The sequence below is a fragment of the Sminthopsis crassicaudata genome, chromosome 2 (assembly GCF_048593235.1).
Source record: "Sminthopsis crassicaudata isolate SCR6 chromosome 2, ASM4859323v1, whole genome shotgun sequence".
NCBI classification, from domain to species: domain Eukaryota; kingdom Metazoa; phylum Chordata; class Mammalia; order Dasyuromorphia; family Dasyuridae; genus Sminthopsis; species Sminthopsis crassicaudata.
Genome location: NC_133618.1, coordinates 146,681,898 through 146,703,544, shown reverse-complemented (window position 1 = coordinate 146,703,544; position 21,647 = coordinate 146,681,898). Strand labels below are relative to the sequence as shown.

The window sequence follows — 21,647 nt, the reverse complement described above, 5'->3', positions numbered from 1 at the left end:
TACTTTTCAGAAAACACAGAAAAATCCATTGAAATTTCTTCACTTTATATTCTTAATTCTTTAATTTTCATCTGGTTGATTGCCATTTCTACCCATACCTAATTAACTACCCTCCATTTCCTTCCAACCCTGCATTATTAAATCCTAATTATCTTACCTCTGCGTGAGGAAATGGGGGTTCTGGGAGATACACCTTGGTCTGTTTGTTGTGACAAAGCCTTTTAAAAAAGAAAAAAATGAGTTATATGTCAGTGTATTAGGCAAAACATTCTTTTGGTACTAGTTGCCACCTACTGGTGACACTTCAGACAAGAAATTCTGCACTGTTTAACAAATATTTTCTTGATAGTGAATCCTACCAATCTACAAAAGCTACGGGTACTGAGAATAAAGTGTTTTGAATTTGATCTTTTAAAAAATGTGCTTTAAAAATTATCCTCAAAAATAGGCTGCTTTGATAACAAAGTTTAAAAATAGTTTCTTAATGTATTGTACTATCTAACGTTATTAATAAATGTTTGTTAACTTAAATAAGCAGTTATTCTAGCCAAAGCAATATGGAAAATGCAGACTCAGGGAGTAAATCCAACCAATAGTCTTTCCTCTTTTATCAATGTGTTCTCTATGACCTTCATTTTGCAGAAAGCACTATTTCACTAAAACAAAAATTGATTCCTCAAGCCAGATTTTTAAAGACACTGTGAAGGACTAAGGTTATCTGAATTTTTTCTTTGTATTTTAAAAGATAAACCTGAACAGATTTGTCATTAGTGCTCATCTGGATACTGATTCTAAAAAATATACCAAAACACTATTAAATAGGATATCCAACAATTCTAGTGAATATTATCTTTGGGGAAGGAGTTTTTTTTAACATGTAGAGACAAGTGTAATATTTTTAGCCTAAGAAGTGAAAGAAGTTAAAAGGTAGTTGTAGCAACTTGATCTATAGCGGGTGGTGTGAAGTAGACAGATCAATGAATGTAGTCACAAGATCTGAATTCAAATCCTATCTGGGACACATTTACTATGTGACTTCATATAAGTCAAAAACTCAAGTTTTCTTACTTGAGAAATGGACATGCACAACCTATTTTCGTAGTGTCATCGATTTGCAAAACTAAAATTTCCACATAAATATGAATTATTATTATGAGGTTGCTAGGAAAGATGTTCTATTAAGTTTATAAATAAGCAGAATGGTGAGGATGCTATGTGGTCACTGCTGATTTGACTCATCCATCACATCTCCTTTCCCTTCTCACTTGCTCTCTCTGATATATATTATTTTCATCAAATATTTAAATGTTTCTAGTATATAAAGTGCTATGTTAGATGATGAGAGAGATGAAATAAATAAGATAAATAAAGCATTGTTTTTGTTATTCAGGAGTTAACAATTGTTCTTGTTCTTAAGGAATTGGCATTCCAAAACATATAGGGATCTGCAGGGAATATAGGATAATTTTACTTAAGGCCTAGAGAATTTCAAGGGAAGGGACCAAGTGTTGGTGGTTCTCTCTGGAGATAAATGAAAGAACTACCTCTGCCTTAAAGCATCAGCACAGATAAAAATTCATTAACTGGATGAGCCAAAAGTTGCCACAAATTCATGAAAATTAAAAAAAAAAAAAGGCTTTATGAAAGGGCAAATGAGTGGAGATCATCAGTGACTTTTAAAGTCTCTTCCAGCTATAAATCAATGATCCTGAGAAGCTCTAATGCTCTATTCTTATGTTATTATTTGGCTAAGATTACCATTACTAGTTAGCATTTATACAGCATTTAAAGGTTCATAAAGTTCTTTGCAAACTCATTACAACTCTGGGAAGTTAGATGTCATTATTATCCCCCTCTTATAGATGAGGAAACTAAAGCACACAAAGGTTAAGTGATGTGTTCAGAGTCAGAGTTTGTAAAGGTGTCTGAAGCAGGATTTGAACTCTGCAAAAAGCGTAATGAATGAAATCAATGTCCAAAGAGAAAAGTCAATTACATTAAGAAGATGACAAATTTTATCAGGCTCATATAGGAAGAACCTCCTAGAAAGAAGGGCCAATAATTCAAATCTTAGAAATTGCCAAAAAAGAAAAGTGTAACATGCTCTCCTGACACTTACAATTACCAGTCTGTCCAAGGCCCAACAGAGTACCTTTGACCACTGACCTTTGTAGTGTCAACTCTACCTGGCTCACCGCCTCTGAGGCCTTCAAAGGTCTCTGGCCATGATTTCTTGAATCTATAGTTTAATAACCGGTAGTACACTCAAGAACAGCCACATGTAATCTTAAAAGCCTTTATTATACCTACTCACATAATGCCCTGACTTGTTGGTTCCCTAGTGAACACCTGGTCTGGACCCACATGTTCTCTACCAAACTCCTTACCTCTTGGCTATCCATCTGCTTGGCTTGGCTACCCCAGGCTAGGGAGCGAGGTTAAAGAGCGCCAGGTAAAAGAGAGCGACTGCTGTCTGCAGTGGGCTTATAAAAGGCCTGTGAGGTCACACACACAGCCAACCAGTGAAAGGGCCATCACCCATTACGAAGCTATCTCAAATTGGCCAAGATCCCACCCACAGGGCAGTCCTATATCCACAGAGAATACTTCTGGGCCACTCAAATCTCCTGTTGCGCTGTGCCCGCCCATTTACAATTCCCTTCTCTTGTTTTGCGGGAACCACATCCTTACAGAATGCTGTACACATTCAGGAATAAACTATGCAATTATAGTAACTGAACAAGCTGGCTGAATCCAGAGTTCTCTACATAGCAGCAGAATAAAAGGAAAAAGCAGAAAAGGGGAAATTAGGCCAGGAAACTAAAGACTAATATAAATAAAAAAACCATGACTACATAGCAGCAAGATTACAAATGGCAAATCACAAATTACAAAGGGATGTAAAGGCAATGAAACTATTAAAGATGGAAAGAATAATAAACAACCTAAATTATATTTTTGAGAAGAATCAGAGAAAACTGCATTAATAGAGGGATAAATAGAGGTAAAACTAACAAGAAAAGTAAAATAAGAGAATTAAGTTCAATGAGCCTTCTATCTCTGTTTTAAGATCTAAGACTGTAGAAAGACAAAGGCTTTTGGTATCTTCTTTTTCTTTTTTCAGAAAAAAAGGAAAATAGGCCTCAATAGTGACGAAAGGAGAGAAAAAGCCAACATAATCAGAAAAGGTCACAATTGCCAATTATACCCACATATCCATTTTAAAAAATGGTATCTATGGTTTGGTAAATAGTACAAGCAAACTGAAACTGCAACAAATCTTCATGGCCATGTTTTGTTATTTAACAAGAGAAACTCTTCCACCATGCAAAGATAATTCCATATATGAACACATGGCACACTGGACCTCTAGTCCTGAGCATGGTTTAATCCATCCCACATCAACTGGTAAATATCAATAAATGACCCCAGGTAAGTAAAGTGTATCAAGGTTAAAAAAGGTTGTGTTAACCAACACAATAATTTTTTACAGTTAGAAGTTTTCTGTAAAATAATAATAAATGTTCTGGATTTTTTTTTCCAAGCAGGAAGCTTTTCCTTTTCCAGAAAATGAGATGATGTACAGAAATTAAAATAATTTTTACAACAAATTCCAGCAATATTTATCACTTAAAAAATAAACATACCTTTTTTTCCCCTCACAAAAGTAGCAGCAACAGATGTTTTGTTCTGCCTTTAATATTATAAGATCATAGTCTTAGAGCTGAAAGGGACTTTGGAGTAAGCTAATGTGATCCTCTTATTTTACTGAAGGGGAAGTGAAATAAGATTTTCTGGGGGCAGAAACAAAGTTTGAACTAAGGCATTCTTACTACAAAGGTGTTATTCTTTCTAGGCTACCACCTGTTTTCTTCTAACTTTCCTCATTCTGTCTTCATCTCTATGTGCATAGAGATGCCTTTACTATCATCTCATTGTATCCTATTCTCTTTTTTCCTTACTTCATTTTTCTTCATGATTTAAAAAAAAAATCCAACAATTTAAGTATATTTTTTACTCTTAATAGCATTCTTTAAAAGTATTAATTTTCCCATTCTCAAAAGAAAGATGAGTAAAACACTTTGTGTTTAAAGAAAAAAACACACCTCTAAATCACATTTACTTGCTTGTTTCTACAAAGATATATTTTCCCCCAGCAGCTAAGATGTTACAAGTTCCAAGGCACATGAAAAAGCCTATTTATAGTTGACAGTGATGATCCTGCCATCTTTAGAGAAAACATTAACACTGCTTTTTATTTAGGTGTCTTTTAATATATTTTTTCAGGTTATCATTAACTCTAAGCTCCCTATAGCTATAAATGAATTTAAATGTGAGACTTGTCTGGGGGTGACTGAAGATTCAGCCACTATTGGTCAAATGTTAACATGGTTGTTTGAAATGTCAGACATGAATCTTTTAAGCACTTGCCCTCAAGGGAGTGGCCTGACAGTCAAATTAATACCACACATTTGCCTGAGAGAAATTAAAACTCTATTCTCCATAACAGAGGTACTACCCCATGAGGAGGATGAATACTGATACGTACCATTCAGCAAAAATCTGGGCAAACTCAAGTGAGCTGTTGGCAACAGGAGAGATGAAGTAGAAGGGGACATTGGAGAGACCAGCTGAGTCGATGTACTGATAGAGGCATTCCAAGAGGTCATAGATCACTCCAGATGGATAACAGGGGATCAACACATTACCACCATTCCGTACTGTCAGAGCTAGAGGAATGAAGGCAGGAGGAAATGTAAAAAAGAAATCAAAGGTATATTTTAGAAAAGGGGCAGTATGAAAACTTTCTAAATAATACGCATCCTTTTTTTTGTTTTATCTGATTTTCAATTTATTATATCACTTCATTTTCTCTAACAACTTCCTACTTCTTATGCAACAGTCAATTTTCTTTTGCTCTTCACAATCCTTTGCCAGGCTCATCAGGCTTAATTTCCTCATCTCCCATGAGTTTCTCCTCTTTTCATTCAAATATATTCAAATATGGCAACCCACAAATATTCCACTTGGCAGTATCCATAAATGTTCCACTTTCACGTTCATGGACTCTGAAATTCTTGTCATTTCATTTTTCCCTCTGCCTTGCAACCCCAAAGCCTATTCTTTACCCTTGTAACAACCCCAAATCCCACTACCTCTTAAGTTCTTCTTCAGGTCAAAAACCCAGTACTGGATAGACATTCCTCCCTTCTCCATCTTGATCCCTTGGAGAACTAACTATACACTGTCCTTTTTTCCAGAGTCCCTTATCCCCTAATACTATTTCTGATTTTTATCTTGCCAAATTTCAGGCTTGGATTACTTTCAAATCCATTGCCTTTATTCCTGCTAATATATTACTGAATAAAAATTATACTGACTTGGTCCATTACAAATTTATGTTATATAGGCTCAACCAGGACCTTGTTATTGCAAGGTAATCCTTTTTACACCTCCCTAAATGACTCACTATCCTATACCATGACAGTTTTTCCAAACCTCTTCATCTCTCCTCAAACTTCTCCCGGTTCTCCTTCCCTACACCTTATCAGCTGAGGCTATCTGCCAAGAGTTCCCTCTCCCCTCCTCATCACATCTCCTCCATTATTCACACCTCAAATGATAAGGTGGCCTCTCTCCTTGCCAAGGTCTATACACACAAGTGGCTCCCATTTTATACATCTTTTCCAGAAGATTGTTGATGCCATTATCCCCACTACCACTTATCTTCAATTACTCCCCATCTATTGACTTCTTCCTTGTTGCCTACAAACATGTCATTTCTCTCCCAGCCTCATGTTTTCTTTCTCTCCTAAAACCTCCCTTCTTCCTAACTTCCATATGATTGGTAAGATACTATCACTCTTGTAGTCATTCAGGAACACAATTTAGAGATCACACTTGACTAATGACTCATAGCCCCCACATCCAATGGGTGGTGAAGTTCTGTCAGTTTTACCTTCTTTTCATCTCTCCTGTATACTTCCCTTTCTCTTACAGTGCTAACTGTCCAAGTCCTAATCATCTCATTCCTGAACTGCTGCAATAGCTTGGTCTCTATGCTTAAAATATTTCTCCACTCATTCTATCTTCTACTCAGATGTCAAACTGATTATCTTAAAGCAAAGTTCTGTCTATATCATTCTCCCCACATCATACCTTTAATAAACTTCAGTGGCTCCTTCTTATTTTCAAGAGGAAATGTAAAAGCCTCTGTTTGAGGTTTAAAGCCCTTCTTAATCTGGTCCCTCCCATCTTACTCACCCTCAGGTATACTGTAATCCAGAGATATTGATTTCCTTATTGTTGTTCTGGCTGTCTCTCATGTCTGTAATAATACTCTCTTTTCTGCTTCCTGATTTCCCTGTGTCCTTAAGTTTCAGCCATAATGCTACCCTCTACAAGAAGTCTTATATAATTTCTGATAATGCTAGTGCCTTCCCGCTGATTAGTTTCAATTTATCCTATATATAAAACTTGTTTGTACAGTTGTTCAAATGTTTTTTCTCCCATTAGAACTGTAAGCTCCTTGGGAACAGGGACTGTCTTTTGCCTTTCTTTGTATCTTTAGTGCTTACATAATGCCTAGGATGTAATAAATGCTTATTGATTACTTGACTGATAAAAGCCCTTTTATAATTTGGCATTACCCAATTTATAACTTTGCCCATTACTCTCAAACACAGCCCTCTGTTCTAGCTAGGCTGATCTCTTCAATGTCCACATGTTATCCTACATACATTCCCAACTTTGGTCATGCTTCTTAAATGGAACAATTTTTCTTTTCTCTTTTGCCTATAGGGATAGACAATGTGTTGTAATCATTTGCTATAGTGAGAACAACACTGAACTTGGAGGGAAGAGATCTAGTTTCAAACTCTTGCTTTGTAAAAACCTTAAAGTCATAATTAAATGCAAATAATTATTATTCCCTATATTTGGAAAACTCAATTCTTTTCTTTTTTGATTATTTCAACCTTCTCTGAACTGCTACAGAATCTGCTTAAAATATTTAAAAAAATTCAATTTTGGAAGTAACATCAGAGGAAAATGAAATCCCAAGGGATTAGTTACCTTGTTCTAGATAAGAGGGAAGTTGATTACATCCAGCTCAGAGTCTGTACTCTGCCTGGTGATGATCTTTATGGTTTTAAATATATATATATATATCCTCAACTGGACAATACACTTTCTCATCCATCTACTCATCCATCCAATTTTTTTTCTTTTTACTTTCTTTCTTTTCTTTTTTTTTCTTTAAGATTTTTAAATTCCATAGAGTCATAATAGGTACCCAAGAAAGTCTTAATTAGTTATACTTTTATTCAACTAGATCAAATGCAAAATTCTACTTTCTTTTCCCCTGAGGTTAAGTGACTTGCCCAGGATCACACAGCTATGAACTGTTAAGTGTCAAATCTGAGGTTAAATTTGAATTCAGGTCTTCCTGACTTCAGGGCTGGTGCTCTACCCATTGCGTCACCTACATACCCCTACAAGATTCTAATTTAAAGGAGAATATAAAACAGTCAAATAAATGTCCCTTCACTGGGGTTAAAAGGTTAATTCATAGTTGAAAATATACCATGGATTTTGAACTAGAAGGAACCTTAGGGGTTTCTAAATTTATTGATGAAGAAATTAAGACATGGAGAACTTAAGTAACTTTCTCAGAGTAAAGCCGCACTCTGATTCTTACTTCACATTTTCTAGGTATGTATGGCTAAGAGCTACATGGTCACTGGTGATTAGAAGGGTTAACTAGAATTCTAGAAAGCACCATTAGCCAAGCAAATGTGAAAGAATTTTGTTTTCAATTTCCCTCCTAGAGATTATACCAATAAGTTCCCATGGATAAAATAGCTGGACTGCTTTCCTTTTTGGAAAACAATCTAATTATCTGTATCAGATATAGATTTTGTAGTTGTTTTTATTTTGTTGTTGTTGTTGTTGTCATTGTTACAAAAAACAACAACAACAACAACAAAGCTATCAAATTCCTTCTGGGTAGTAAATAAAATGTAATACTCTACTGGTTATTTAAACCACACATAAGTATACTCACACACAGATGTACACAAACAAAAACACCCACAATTAAAAAAAAAATTACTTTAACCATACCATTGTCATGATTTCAGATCTAATATGATTCCACATAGGCTATAGTTTCCTAAAGTCCTATTGAATGGATCTCTCATTTCTCACTTTTTACATTCCCCAAATCCAATTTTAAAAGCCTCTCATAAGAATATGTAATAATTCTTTATTATTTATACAAATGGAAAAACAATGGCAGAATTTGTTATAGAAAATGCTAAAAATTCTACCTCCTAATCCATGTCTGGAGCAGGAACTTGGGATGGTGGGAAAATGAAAGCTAGAATATGGAATTAAGTAGAGTGGATAAATATCTTTTTCAAACTAAATGGATATGGTGCAGGAAATACTAGGCTGAAAGAAAGAGGTTAATTATAGAGGTATGCTGCTTCCACTCCAGCCCTCATATTCCTTATCCAGAGAAGCAACACCTGAGCAGCAGGACTCAATCATCCCCACCAATTAACAAATAAATGCTACCCATAGGACAGGTAAATCAGCTCAGCTGAAGCAGAGGCACCCTGAGAGATATATATCAAAGAAATCAAACTACTATTATTATTATTATTATTTTTTTTAAACACGGAGTTATTTTATTAAGCAAAGTAGGGATAGAAGAATGGGATGGGAAATGCAGGCTATAAATCAGATTGTAATTCATAAAGTTATACAAAGGCTTCTCCCCCTCCTTTTTCTAGAATCGTTACCAGAGGGTTTTTGTTTTTTATTTAACACAGTCTACTGGAAGGAACAGTTTAGACATTGCTTCCAAAAGCCCTCTCTTATTCCCAGTTCTAAATAAATCACTCTTCTGGTAATGACTAATACAGAAAAATGCAATCAGAAGATGCTGGCAAGGAAAAGCTCATCTTGGGACAGACCTTTTGGCTTAGGTTAGAAGAGCTGAATTTTTTTCTGGAAAACTACTATTATTTTCACAACCACCATCTTCCCCTCTATCTTGCTAGGGACAGCCCCGGTTATTCAAACAAAAGCCTTGAAAATAACAATGCTTTCAGTTCAGTGCCCTCATCTAGGAAAGTAGCCTCTGTGGAGATGTAGCCTGGCAGCTGCTCCTATGATGATCTTAGCCATAGCTACTGAAGACCAAGAACACAAAAGTTCTTATCCTCAAAAGCCTTGGAAGTACCAAAAGATTCAACATGTCATGATTTTATTAAAGAAAAAGCATTAACATCTGCTTTACATAAAAAGCATGGGCTCTTTCCAAATGACTTGGAGCCAAATGCCCTTTCACATGTGCTGTCATTAGAATGTGAGTTCTTAAAGAGCAGGATCTCTTGCACATTTTTGTTTGTATCCTGAGTTTTTAGGAAACAATAAGAGTTTAATAAATGGTTCCTATATTCATTCCTTTAAGTATTTAAAAATATCTATTTTAGGATTTTTTTTTTCATGGCTACATACCCAAATTGCTGCAAAATTCTCCTACCATGCCATCAGGATTTGCTGTTGGGATCTGGGTGAGTCCTGTCAGAATGAGAACATCACTGTTTTTGAGAGAAGTTTGGTCCATGGGCTGAAAGAGACCAAAGAAAATTAGTTAAAGAATTTTTATATGCAAAAAAGCAGCAGAAAGAGAAAGGAAGGCACGTTAGAGATAGATTCCAATGAAAGAGCAACAGCTTCTAATTCTCAGGCCTGCTTTATTGGTACTGAAGCAGAATGATGGCCTAGCAAATAGGTTTCTCTATGAAAATGCCAGTGTCACAGAGGAGGAGGAGATCCTTTTCCTTTGCTTGTTTTTTTTTCTCCTATCTCAGGACCACTGCTTCACTTATTTCCACCTCTTTCAAAGCCTTTCAATATCTTCTCTACTGGCTAACTTCTTTCACATTTTCCATCTCTGTGGTTTTGTATTTGTTGTTTCTGAGGCCTTGGAATTATCTCTTTTCCTTCCATTTGTACCTTAAAATCCTTGTATTTTTCAACTCAAGGGCCACTCATATGAATTTTTTTATCCTACTCCCAATTCAATGCATTTATTTCATATATCCTTATATGCACACATACTGAGGGAAGAAACTGTTTCATTTTAGTCTTTTTATACTTGGTACTTAACACAGAGCCTTATGCTTGTGAAACTCCTTAAGAATAATTTACACCAGTCACTTTATAACCAAATCCAATAGCTTTTTCTCAGTATTCATCTTTCTTGCTCCTTCTATCACATTTGATAGTTTTGATAATGTCCTTCCCTTTAATCTTTCTCTTTCCATATTTTGTTGCGCTATATTTTCCTGGGTTTTTGCTTACCATCTTTTGACAGACTTTGTCAAATGCTTTGATAACACAAGCTGTCCCTTTGAAAGAATGATTTCCCCCCCATCTTCTATCATTACATGAATGCCTGATAAAGAGAGTAAATTCCTTAAGTGTTAAAATCAGAATGTCCAGAGTTCTTCTGTATGTGGTTTGAGGTAAATGGTGGTGACTGATTGTTCTCTGTCCTGGTATATATGGAGCCAAACTCCAATAGGGAAGCCAACTGCAGGAATGGAGATGACTCCCAGTATAATATGACTGGTTCTCTTAGTTAGGTTCCACTGTGGTGGAGTTCCCTAGATAAGGTTTTGAAATGACCATATTGGTACCTTGTTTGGGCAAAGCTGATATGTATATATATATAAATGAACCTGTCTCCAGATAAGGGTCAGTAAATAAATGAATATATATATATATGTGTATATATATTTCCACATCATCCAGAGAAGGAAAAGAAGCCAAAAGAGAAATTGGATGTTAAAGTATATCAGCTGATAGAGATGGAGTAAGCAGCAAACAAACAGGAATGACAACATTAAATCTCTTGTTATGACAGGAAACACGACAAAAAGCAAACTTGAAACCTGAAAATAATATTAACCTTCCCAGTTTTAGCCTGTAATATTTTCTTCCTACAAAAATTAAATGTCTGCAAGCAACAAATCAACTGGTAGATGCTAATACAGCAATAAAAATAATGCTTTTTTGGATGGTGATGACATATGATTAAGTCAAATCAGCTGATTTCTAATGTTAATATTAAAAAGAGGTTTAAAAAAAAAAAAGGCTTTTAATGCCACTTTCCAAACGAAACTGTTACCTCAGATTCTCCACTTTAGCACCAAAAAGCTGGAGATGAACAATAAAACAGACCTAAAGAAATAGATTTTTAAGGGGGCAGCTAGGTGGATAGAGCACCAATCCTGAAGTTACAAAGACCTGAGTTCAAATCGGACCTCAGACACTTAAAACTAGCTGTGTGAGCCTGGGCAAGTCACGTAACCCCAATTGTCTTAGCAAAAAAAAAAAAAAGATTTTTAGAGTTACCAGCATAGAGGTAATAGGTGAAGCCATGGAATATTTCTTGAAAAATTGTACAAAATCATAAAAAAAAAAAATCAATAAAAAAAAAAGAGGGTACTCTGAAAAAGTATAATGGGGTATCATGACCATATCATGACTACTCACCAAGAGTTTCACATAGGAATATTTTTTTTTGCAAATACCTAAATGAAAATGAAAACCTGTTTTTAAATGCAGGATCCACTATATAAAATTATTCTATAAATCTAATAGTTCACCACCACATTTGTTAATAAAAAAAACAAAAACAGCACTGATCAACCCTGAAACATTGAGGCACTGTTAAGAATATTGTAGAAAGTGCAATACTTGTCCATGTTCTCCCTTATAATTGCCATGGGAAGTCTATCTAACATAGTAGAAGTTTTCCTCATTTTTTTTTCTGCTATTACATGGATATTACTGGAATATTTTGGCTATCTGTTTGTCATCCCTCATCTTCTAGCTTGGGCAAGACTGTTCGTAATTCTACAAATGGATATATTTCCATAGATGAATTGTTATGCAGAAACTATTTTCCCATTTTTTCAATTTACAGTAACTTCTCCTCTCTAATCCATTTTCCACAGAGCTGTCAAATTAATTAACCTTCTGAAGGTTGTGTCCTTACACAATTTTTCAAGAGCTTTTCCAAGGCATTACCTATTACTTTTGTGCTAGTAACTGAAATCTATTTCCTTAGGTCTGTTTTCATAGTAATCCCAGATTACTCTTTGTACTTGCCAATGATATACTTTAATTGGAAATTTAGGAATGAACCACCAATTTTATCATTTTCTTTTCCTAATAATCTCTGTTTCAGTGTTTCTTCTTTTTGTCAATGCACCTCATCTGATTCATTTTTCCCTGTCTTAAACTTTGTCAATAAATTCTTACACTTTGTACTTTAAAGAACACACAATAAATTTCTCTCCTTTGTTAATGCCATTGCCCTAATCTAGGTCCTGTTTACATTATGCTTGCTTATTGCAATAGCTTCCTATACCTACTCTGTACTTGGGCTTTAACCCTGCCAATTTATATAGCATATTACTCCCAAATTACCTTCTTAAAGTAGACATTTCAGTATATAAGTCCCCTTCTCTAAAAGCTTAAAAGGCTACTTATTTTCAACCACATGAAATCAAAACTATTTTGCCTGGCTTTCAAAGTCCTTTCTAGAGCATTAAGGACTGTCCACCACAGAGACGGCAATGCTGGCACTAGAAACACCACCTTTGAGAATAGCAACCTAACTCTCAGCAACCTTTGTCACTTGTTTTTAGACATCATTTCATTTTAACAAGGATTGTCTGGATTTCTTGAGGCATTGGCAGTTCTCAAAGCTGTCAACAGTTTTGATGTCAACGATAACAACTGTAAAATGTTATGGGAATAAATATTTACTAAAACGAGGAATTTAGGAAGTTTGCTAATGAAATTGCATGCTATCTTTGGTGGAAAGCTTTCTAAAAGGCAAAATGTACCAGAAGATCAAATGAGATAATACATTATCAAGTGCTTTGCAATCCTTTAAGCATTGTATAAGCTTATCATCAGGAAACCTGTCAAGGAAAATACATAAGTTTTGATGCTCATACCTCCATGTGATGGAGGAGCAAAACATTCCCAAAGCTCCTACTTAATAAAGAGGGCTCAGTAACCTAGTTAGTGCTTCATTTCCTACCAGCAATATTGCTTGGATTTGGATTTACATTTTGAACCACCAAACTTACCATCTTTTTTTCCTAATAATCTGTCTCAGTGTTTGTTTGTTTTTTGTCAATGCACCTATTCATCTTTGATTCACTTTTCTCTGTATTATACTTTGTCAATAAATTCTCACACTTTGTACTTTGAAGAATGCACAATAAATTTCTCTCCTTTAGTTATTGCCATTGCAATAACAGACACAAAAACAAAAGTTCCTGCCCTCAAAAACTTTATTCTTTGGGGGAGGAAATGACATGTATACATATAAAAAAATACAAGATATATACAAAGTAATTTTTAAGGGAGCTACTAGCATTTGAGGGAAGGACTTTAGTAGAAAATGACACGAGCTGAGTTCTGAAGAAAGCTAGGCATTTCAAATGCTAGAAGAAAGGAAACAATACATTTCAGGGATAGAGGAAGAACAATCTATTCAAAGGTATAGGGGTGAGAGATTGCATATTGTGTATGGGAAACAGTGAGAAGGACAGGTTAGCCAGAACAGAGTATATAAATGGGAATAACATATAATCAGCTTGGAAGAGTCTAAGTTGTTGCCAAATTCTGAAGGGCTTTAAATGCCAAATAAAAAATTTTGTACTTTGTTTGTGGGCTGTGGTAGCTTTTTGAGCAAAGGAGTTGGAGAATTCTGTTTGACTGGAGGAAATGGGATATATGTGAAAGATGTGGAATAGTTGAGATTTCATAACTTATTAGAATTGTGGGAGAGAAAGAAGAATGTATCCTTGACAGAAACAAGAAAACAAAAGAAGGGTGAATTTGGGGGGAACAGGAAGATAATGTGTTTTTTAGTATATGATAAGCTAAAGATCTCTATGGTATATCTCCCCCATTTCATACCTCCGAACTTTTCTGAAATTGAGATTTTATATTTATGTTTTCATCTTACTAGTTAACAACCCAATATTCCAACCTGTCAAAATATTTATATATTCTAACTCTTAATTAGTGCAAAAGTTAACCCTCATAGCTTAATATCTTCTATAAAGATGACATCATTCTACAACACTCCCCTTGATGAGTTCTGTCCAATGGCCTTTATTTGAGGGATGGGTCTAGATAGGTTATACTTCATTCTCCTTCTATCTGTCATTCTGATTCTCCCAACTTTACTACTAGGCTCTTACAGGGATTCCTCCCTTCTCAGCTCCTTTTCATGTATTTTCTTTCCCGATTAGTATGTAACTTCTTAGAGAGTAAGGACTGCATTTCTTTTGGCTACTATTTCTATCCTAGTACTTAGTGTCTGACACACAGTAAGCATTTAAGAAATGCATATTGTCTGCCAGCCTTTATAAATTTGATAAACAAGTTCTCTATGCCTTTATACAAGTCATTTGTAAAAAATATAAAATAACATCAGGTTAGGCATAGATTTCTGGGACATTAGATTAGACTGGTTGTTTTAAGTTTGCATTGGACCATTAATGATAACTCTTTTAGTTCAGCATGTACTTTAGCAATTATATCTGCCAATTCTTTTAGTACCTTTGGATATAATTCATCTATATCTGGTGACTTGAACTCATTAAGAGTAGCAAAGTAATCTCTATTTCCCTACTAAGATAACTTGGACATAATTAAGTCTTTTTATCCTATTTGATTTTTGTCTATCCACCCAAAGTACCAGAATCTCTTTTCTCTTTTTAAGTATCAAAGTTCCCAAAGCAGTTTATGTTTCATATAGCTAGAGTTTATAAAAATAACCTCCAAATCCTTTGTAACTATAAATACTGTGAAGATGATTAATGCCTATGATAAAAATACTATTTTTGTTTTCATACTTCTGCTGATTGTACTTGGCTATTTAATATAGACCTCCACCTAAATTTGGTTCTAGTCTGATACATGAGAATAGCCTACTTTGCATAAAAAGCATCTCTTTAACTGGAAGATGGTAAGAGCTTATAGAGTACAGCTGGTATTAAATAACTTTTAATTACTAAATTGTCAAGAAGAAGAGAGAAAATACCTGGGGGTGTGTAGTAAGCAAAGAAGAGCCAGACACATAAGACACCTTCTCATAATGTGACTGAATAATCCAGTTGGAACTTCCAAGTGCATATCCAGAGCTAAGGGGAGTCACCTGTACTGCACCAAAAAGTTCCTGTAAAGCAGAATAAAATTATTTTTGAAGCTAAAAACCATATTATATGCATCTGTATTTTCTTTCTTTCAAAATGAAAATAGTTTAAAATAAATCAGTCAGAAGTAACTGGAAATTGAGTGGACATCCTTCATTTGGGGAATGGCTGAATAAGTCATGGTATATGAAGGTAATGGAATATAATCATCCTATAAGAAATAATGGGCAAACTGATTTCAGAAAAGCCTGGAAAGACTACATGAACTGTTGCTAAGTGAAGTGAGCAGAACCAGGAGAATATTGCACAAGATTATATGATCAACTGTGATGAATTTGACTCTTCTCAATGTGGTGATTCAAGAGAATTCCAATATGCCAATCACACTCAGAGAGAGAGCAAATGTGTACTGAAGCATAGTAATTTCACCTTTTTTGTTTTTTTCTTTCTTGTGGTTTTTTTCCTCCTTTTGGTGTGATTTTTCTTGTACACCATGACAAATATGGAAATATGTTTAAAAGGACTGTACATATTTAACTTATATCAGGTTACTTGCTGTCTTGGGAAAGGAGCAGGTAAGAGAAGAAAGGAGAAAAATTTAGAGCACAAAGTTTTACAAAAATGTATTTGGAAAACTGTAAAGGCCCTGACGTCTCTAAGTTATAATCCTTCTCTGGGAGGAGATCTCTTTTCTGTAAAATCTTTTCCTTTGTGCCAGCTAAACTCAATCCCAGACTAGACTCTTCTCCAGGCTCAATGTTGCCTCTTTTATCCTCGAAGAAAATGGGCATGTGAGAACTCAGGGGCTTGTGGAAAAATACTTCGACCAATGAGCTTGCTCCTCTTAAAGGTGCAAACTCCTTTAAACATGTAAACTCCTCCCCAGAAGTTTAAAGGTGCAAACTCCTTTCAAAGGCCTGAACCAAAGGTGTGAATTCTGATCTAGAGAATTATTTGGACAACCTGAGTTATCACCTTGTAATCCTAACATCTCCCCCTTTCTTTTGAGTTATCACCTTGTAATCTTAACAGAAAACTATTCATGTATCTGGGGAAAAAAATACTATTAAAAAAGTCCACATGATCACCACTGAAAGGTATAAATTCTCTTGTTTTTACATGTCCCTTGGGTTTAGTCCATTTGTATACATCATGCACATAATGACTATTGATACAATGAGTAAAAATGATGATCCTTTAGAAGATGGAAGAAATACCAATACTTTTAAAATGTTGCTTCAGGGTTTGTTTGGGCAGCAAATCTATGAGTGAATGACTCTTGGCAAAATTTGGCAGAGATATGCGGTCACTTGAGTACTGTTTCAAAGAAACGTCTGTCAGATTTTTCCAGGGCTTTCTGTTATGCTCAACACTTCCTTTTTGTTTTTCCAAAATTTCTAAGGAAATTCTCATTGCTCTAATCAAATGGGAACAGATACCAGAGAAGAGTATCAGGAACAGGAAAGACTCAACTCCTTCTTTATTGGAACAAAGAAATTGGACAGTTACAGGAAGGGGAAGTCACTACCAAATAACTTTGAATTTTGCCGTTGGGAGGATAGGAGAAAGTGACAAATGATCCACTAGCTGTCAACTCTGTGCTTTACCTATTCACTTTTTATGCATCAGAGTGGGGCCTCTGGGGATTTAGAGACTTCAAGGAAAGGAAACTAAAGGATTCTTATAGCTTCAGAAGAACATTATGGATTTTAGTTCCTCATAAATCACCGATGTTAAATTAGCACTCACAATTTTCTGAGAATAGCCCACAAGCTGGATTTTACTGAGAGCAGAATTCACTTCTTGCATCGTGTAGCACCTTCTCCAAGTTGAAACTTCCACTGCATCCTTGAGAGGAGCAGGTAACAGTCTGTGAATATGCAATATGGTATCTGTTACACAACATACATCATTTTGTGTCTGAACAATTTTCCTTAAAATAAAACCTTCTCTTGTTTTCACCAAAAACACCAAAATAGACTCTGGACATAGAATAAATAAGATATAGAACTGAAATGGAGGTCTGTGTTGAACAAAAAAGTTTGGTATAAAAGAACACAGAAAAGAGTACTATTTATAATATTTGATAGCAATGATAAGAAATATTAAAATTATAATTTGTCCTAAAGAAAAAGCAATTAGTGGAGTCTATAAGAGTCTGGAGTCTATTTATAAGAGAATAGTGACTCACTATCTATGTAGGCCAAGTAATTCCAATTCACCTTGTCTCAGTTTGTCAACTGATAAAATGGTGTTAACAACCTTTTTCTTTGCATAAATATTTGGGCTGATTTACTTATTTATTAATTAAGGATATTTACATAAATAGTTATCACAATTATCATTTATTTATCAATAAATAATTTGTGAATGTCAATTGAGTCCTATATCCCTCAGAAAGATACACCGAAACAGTTTATGTCCTTAAGGAACTTATAAACCAACTGGGAAGTGGACACAAAAAAGAACTATGTAAAGAATGGACTCATTTGTAACAACTTGTAACTTAGGAGACAGCTAAATAGCATAGTATATAAGAACACGGGACCTTAAGTTCAAATCCAACCTCAGATACTTATTATGTAACCCTCAACAAGTCACTTCACTTAACTTTTGCATACCTCAGTTTCATCAGCTGTAAAATAGTGATAATAATAGTATTAACCTCTCAGGGTTTTTATGAAGATCAAATAGATAATATTTGTGAAATGCTTACCACAGGGACTGGCACAAATAGTTGGTGCTTAACAAGTACTTGTTCCCTTTCTCTTTCTCTTTTAACAAATAAAATCTTAGGGAACTTCCTGAGCCTCAGAAAGTTTAAGTAATTAAAAAAGAGAGGGTACACATATGTATATCTGTGCTTAACTATAGCCTGCTTAGGGAATATTGGGGGTGAGGGAAAAGCATAAAGTAAAAAGTGAACAGACACCACAAAATAATAATTTAAAAAATCTGCAAGAAAACAAAGATGAATGGGTATGAATACAAAGCCTTTTATTATTATGTATATCTCTTTGAAATAGAAAATTTTTATTACATATCTTGAATCATCCTTGATGTTCTGCAGGGCACATGACAATGTTTGTTTTTTTTCCTTTTTTCTATCTTTCACTTTTTTTCCTTTGATTTTGCACCCAAGCTCTAAATAAATAAACAAATAAGTAAATGAGATCAAGTGGTTTGTCCAATCCTTTTTGGCAAAATTTGGTGGAGCTATGGGAAGCCCCTATATGCCACATGAAGGAACTGAATCTAAGCCTACTTGGTTTGTGAGACTATATATGTTGCCATTGCTAACTTTATAGCATCTTGTATCCTTTTTATTTCCACTTATTCTGCCCCAAATCTTTATTGCTTCTCTTCTTGACTATTACAATAGCCTCTTAACTAGCTTCCTTGGTTCAAGTCTCTCATCATTCCTTTCTACTTCTGATCTTCCTGTAGCATGTCTGACCCTCTTAGTGCTCCTTCCCCTCTAACTCCATTCAATGAACTCCAGTGGTTCCCTAGTACCCTCTTAAATTCCCCTTTTCTACATACACTCTGTAATCTAGCAATAGTGACCTATTTGCTATTTCTTCAATACAACAAGGCACTACTCTGTGCCACTGCACTGGCTGTATCTCCCAGACCTAGAAAATATTCCTCCTCATCTGTTGTTTTTTTTTTTTAATTTCTCAAAGGAGAATGCTAAAATGCTTTAGGAAAATTTAAGGAGAAAAAGAACATTTTCATATGGAGGGGAAGAGGGAAGTTGACATGGAAGAAGGTGTACCTGAGTTGAGAATCTTGGAAAAAGAGACAGATTCTGAAAGGTAGAAGTGAAAAGGGAGTACATCAAGACATTTCATGCCTAAAAAGAAAGGATTAATATGAAATAGGACAGGAAAAAAATGCTCAACTAAGGTGTCTGTATTACTAGCAAAAACAGAACACCACTGAAGGTTTTTGAGAAAATTAAAACCTAGGATATAGTGGAAAGAACATATTAATAGTCATGGTGTATAGGAACTACAGGCAAGAAGCACAGGTAAAAACTTTGTGACTTTGAATTTCCTTCTTCAGCATGGACATAGTTTCCTCAGTCCTGCGTTTGTTGTACTAATGGGTAGGTATATTTCTTGCTATTTTCAAAATCTTTCTGTCTACCACCATTATCAACAAACTCTATTCTTCTGAGGCTGAATATTTTTCAATCTATGCAAAGATGTTAATGTTCTCAACAAGCTAATAAACTCTCAAAGAGTTCAGCAGTTAAATTAAGCAGGCTTAGAGTTCTCTTTTCTATAATCCTCAACCCAATATTTGGGGATTTCTATTTATGTGTTCCCTTATATCTTCCTTTCCTTGTTCACCAACCAGTCCTTACCTCCAATAAGTTTGTATAGAAAGTGTGGCTTGTTTTGAAGGAAACAAGGGGTTCTAATAGGACATACACTCACTCCAAGCACAAAGGTGCTACGACAGGGAGAATATCATTTGTGATAAAAAGAAGGCCACTTTGGCTGTGTCCATAAGAGAGAAAAGGAGTAAAGTATAAAAATTAGAGAGGTAAGTCAGGGCCAAGTTAGGGAGGGTTTTAAAAGCTAACTAGTAGTTTATATTTAATGCTAAAAGCAAAAGGGAGCCACTGAAGTTCACTGAAGGTGGGATTGACTATCTCTTCTTTTACTCTTGTCTCACAAATCTCTCTACAAATACAAGGGATCCCGTTCCATTCCTCCTGTGTTCTCCAAAAAACTGTCTTCTTTCTCATCTCTACTCTCTTCCCCTACCTACAATTTTTCCTTGTCTCCTAGGTGCTTCCCTGTCTCCTCCTTGTTAGAAATCTTGATGTAACCTGTTCATTTACCCCAGCAAAGGCGTTTCTCCATTTTCATCCTTTAAGATGAAGCCTGTGATATTACTGATTGCCCTCTTTTCTTGGATATTCATTCACTTCTTTCTGTTTTCAGATGCTATTCTCTTCTGGATCTCTGCCCACGTTCCTTCTCCATCTCCTCTGCTGGATCTTCTGTGTCATACCCTTTAACTCAAGTGTCTGACAGGGCTCCATCCTGGGTTGTCTGCTCTTCTTCCCCTAGGTTATTTCACTTGGTGATTTCATCAGCTCCCATGGATTCAATTATCATCTCTATGATGATTCTCAAATCCAATTATCCAGCCCTAATCTTTCTGCTGATCTCCACTTGCCTATCTCTTGAACTGGCTTATCTCTAAATATCTTAAACCTAACAAGTCCAAACTTGAACCTTACACCTGGTCACATACGATACACCCAGTGACACTGGCTTCCTTGCTGTTGCTCCCCCAAGACATGCCATCTCCATACTCTGGGCACTGTCACTGGCTGTCTCTCATGCCTCAAATTCTCTTCTTCATCTCTGTTTCTTAGCTTCTGCTAGTCTTAGCTAAAATCCTTCCTTTTATGGGAAGCTTTTATTATTTCCCCCTTAATTCCAGTGTCTTTCTTTTGTTTATTATCTTCAATTTATCCCGTATGTAGCCTGTTTGTATATAGTTGTTTGCATGCTGTTTCCTCCATTAGGCTGGGAATACCTTATGAGTAGGATCTGACTTTTTCCTTTCTTTGTATCCACAGTGCTTACACAATGCCTGGCACACAGTCAGGTATTTGATACTTATTAACTGACTAACTGGTTCACAGAATTTTAGAATCTGAAGAAACCTTACAGGTCATCTAGTCCAATTCCCTCATTTTGAAGTGGAAGAAACCAAGGTATAGAGAGGCTTACCTCTTCATAGCCTTGGGACTAGAACTCAGGTAGCCTAGCTTCTAACCCAGGGCTCTTTCAATTAGCTGTAACTGCACACCAGGATAAACAGAGTATTTAAGGAAGACTGATCTACCAGGAACACTCATGGACCTAAAACTATCATTGTGAGAAAAAGGAGATGCCATTTTCATATGAGTACCCCACCAAAACCTGGCTCAGAATTCAATATGACCTCAGTAAAAAAACTCCATTCAAAAGTTCTTGCAAGATAGGTGTACGTGTGTGTGTGTGTGTGTGTGTGTGTGTGTGTGTGTTTGTGTTTTTAAGGGGAGAAGGTGTATTCAGGTGGTAAGATTCTGGCAAAGCACAGACAGAACTTGAGTCGGGAACAAATGAATTCAAATCCTGCCTCAGTCATATGTTAGTTGGGTGTCTTTGGGCAAATCACTTGAACTGCTTTATCTCAGTTTCACTAACTATAAAATGGAGATAACAGTATCTATTAATACAAGAATATTGTGAAAATCAAATAAGATACTTATGAAGTGCTTGGCACAGTGCCTGGCAAACAGTAGTTGCTTAATAAATGTTTCCTCCTTTCTCTGGGAAAGTCACTCATCTCTCTGTTGGCCTCATTTCT

The 21,647-nt window shown here is 35.5% G+C and overlaps 1 protein-coding gene across 5 annotated transcripts in view; it reads right to left on the bottom strand.

The window, feature by feature from the left end:
- INTS9 (integrator complex subunit 9) overlaps nt 1-21,647 on the bottom strand; it is a 129,674-nt gene that overhangs the window by 51,278 nt on the left and 56,749 nt on the right. For all 5 annotated transcript variants that reach the window (XM_074287558.1, XM_074287555.1, XM_074287557.1 and 2 more), the window contains 5 exons: nt 17,016-17,136; nt 15,155-15,289; nt 9,529-9,640; nt 4,550-4,730; nt 158-218 (listed from right to left, as the gene is read on the bottom strand). In XM_074287558.1, the coding sequence (XP_074143659.1) occupies nt 158-218; nt 4,550-4,730; nt 9,529-9,640; nt 15,155-15,289; nt 17,016-17,136 (610 nt within the window). The remainder of the gene's footprint in view (nt 1-157; nt 219-4,549; nt 4,731-9,528; nt 9,641-15,154; nt 15,290-17,015; nt 17,137-21,647) is intronic.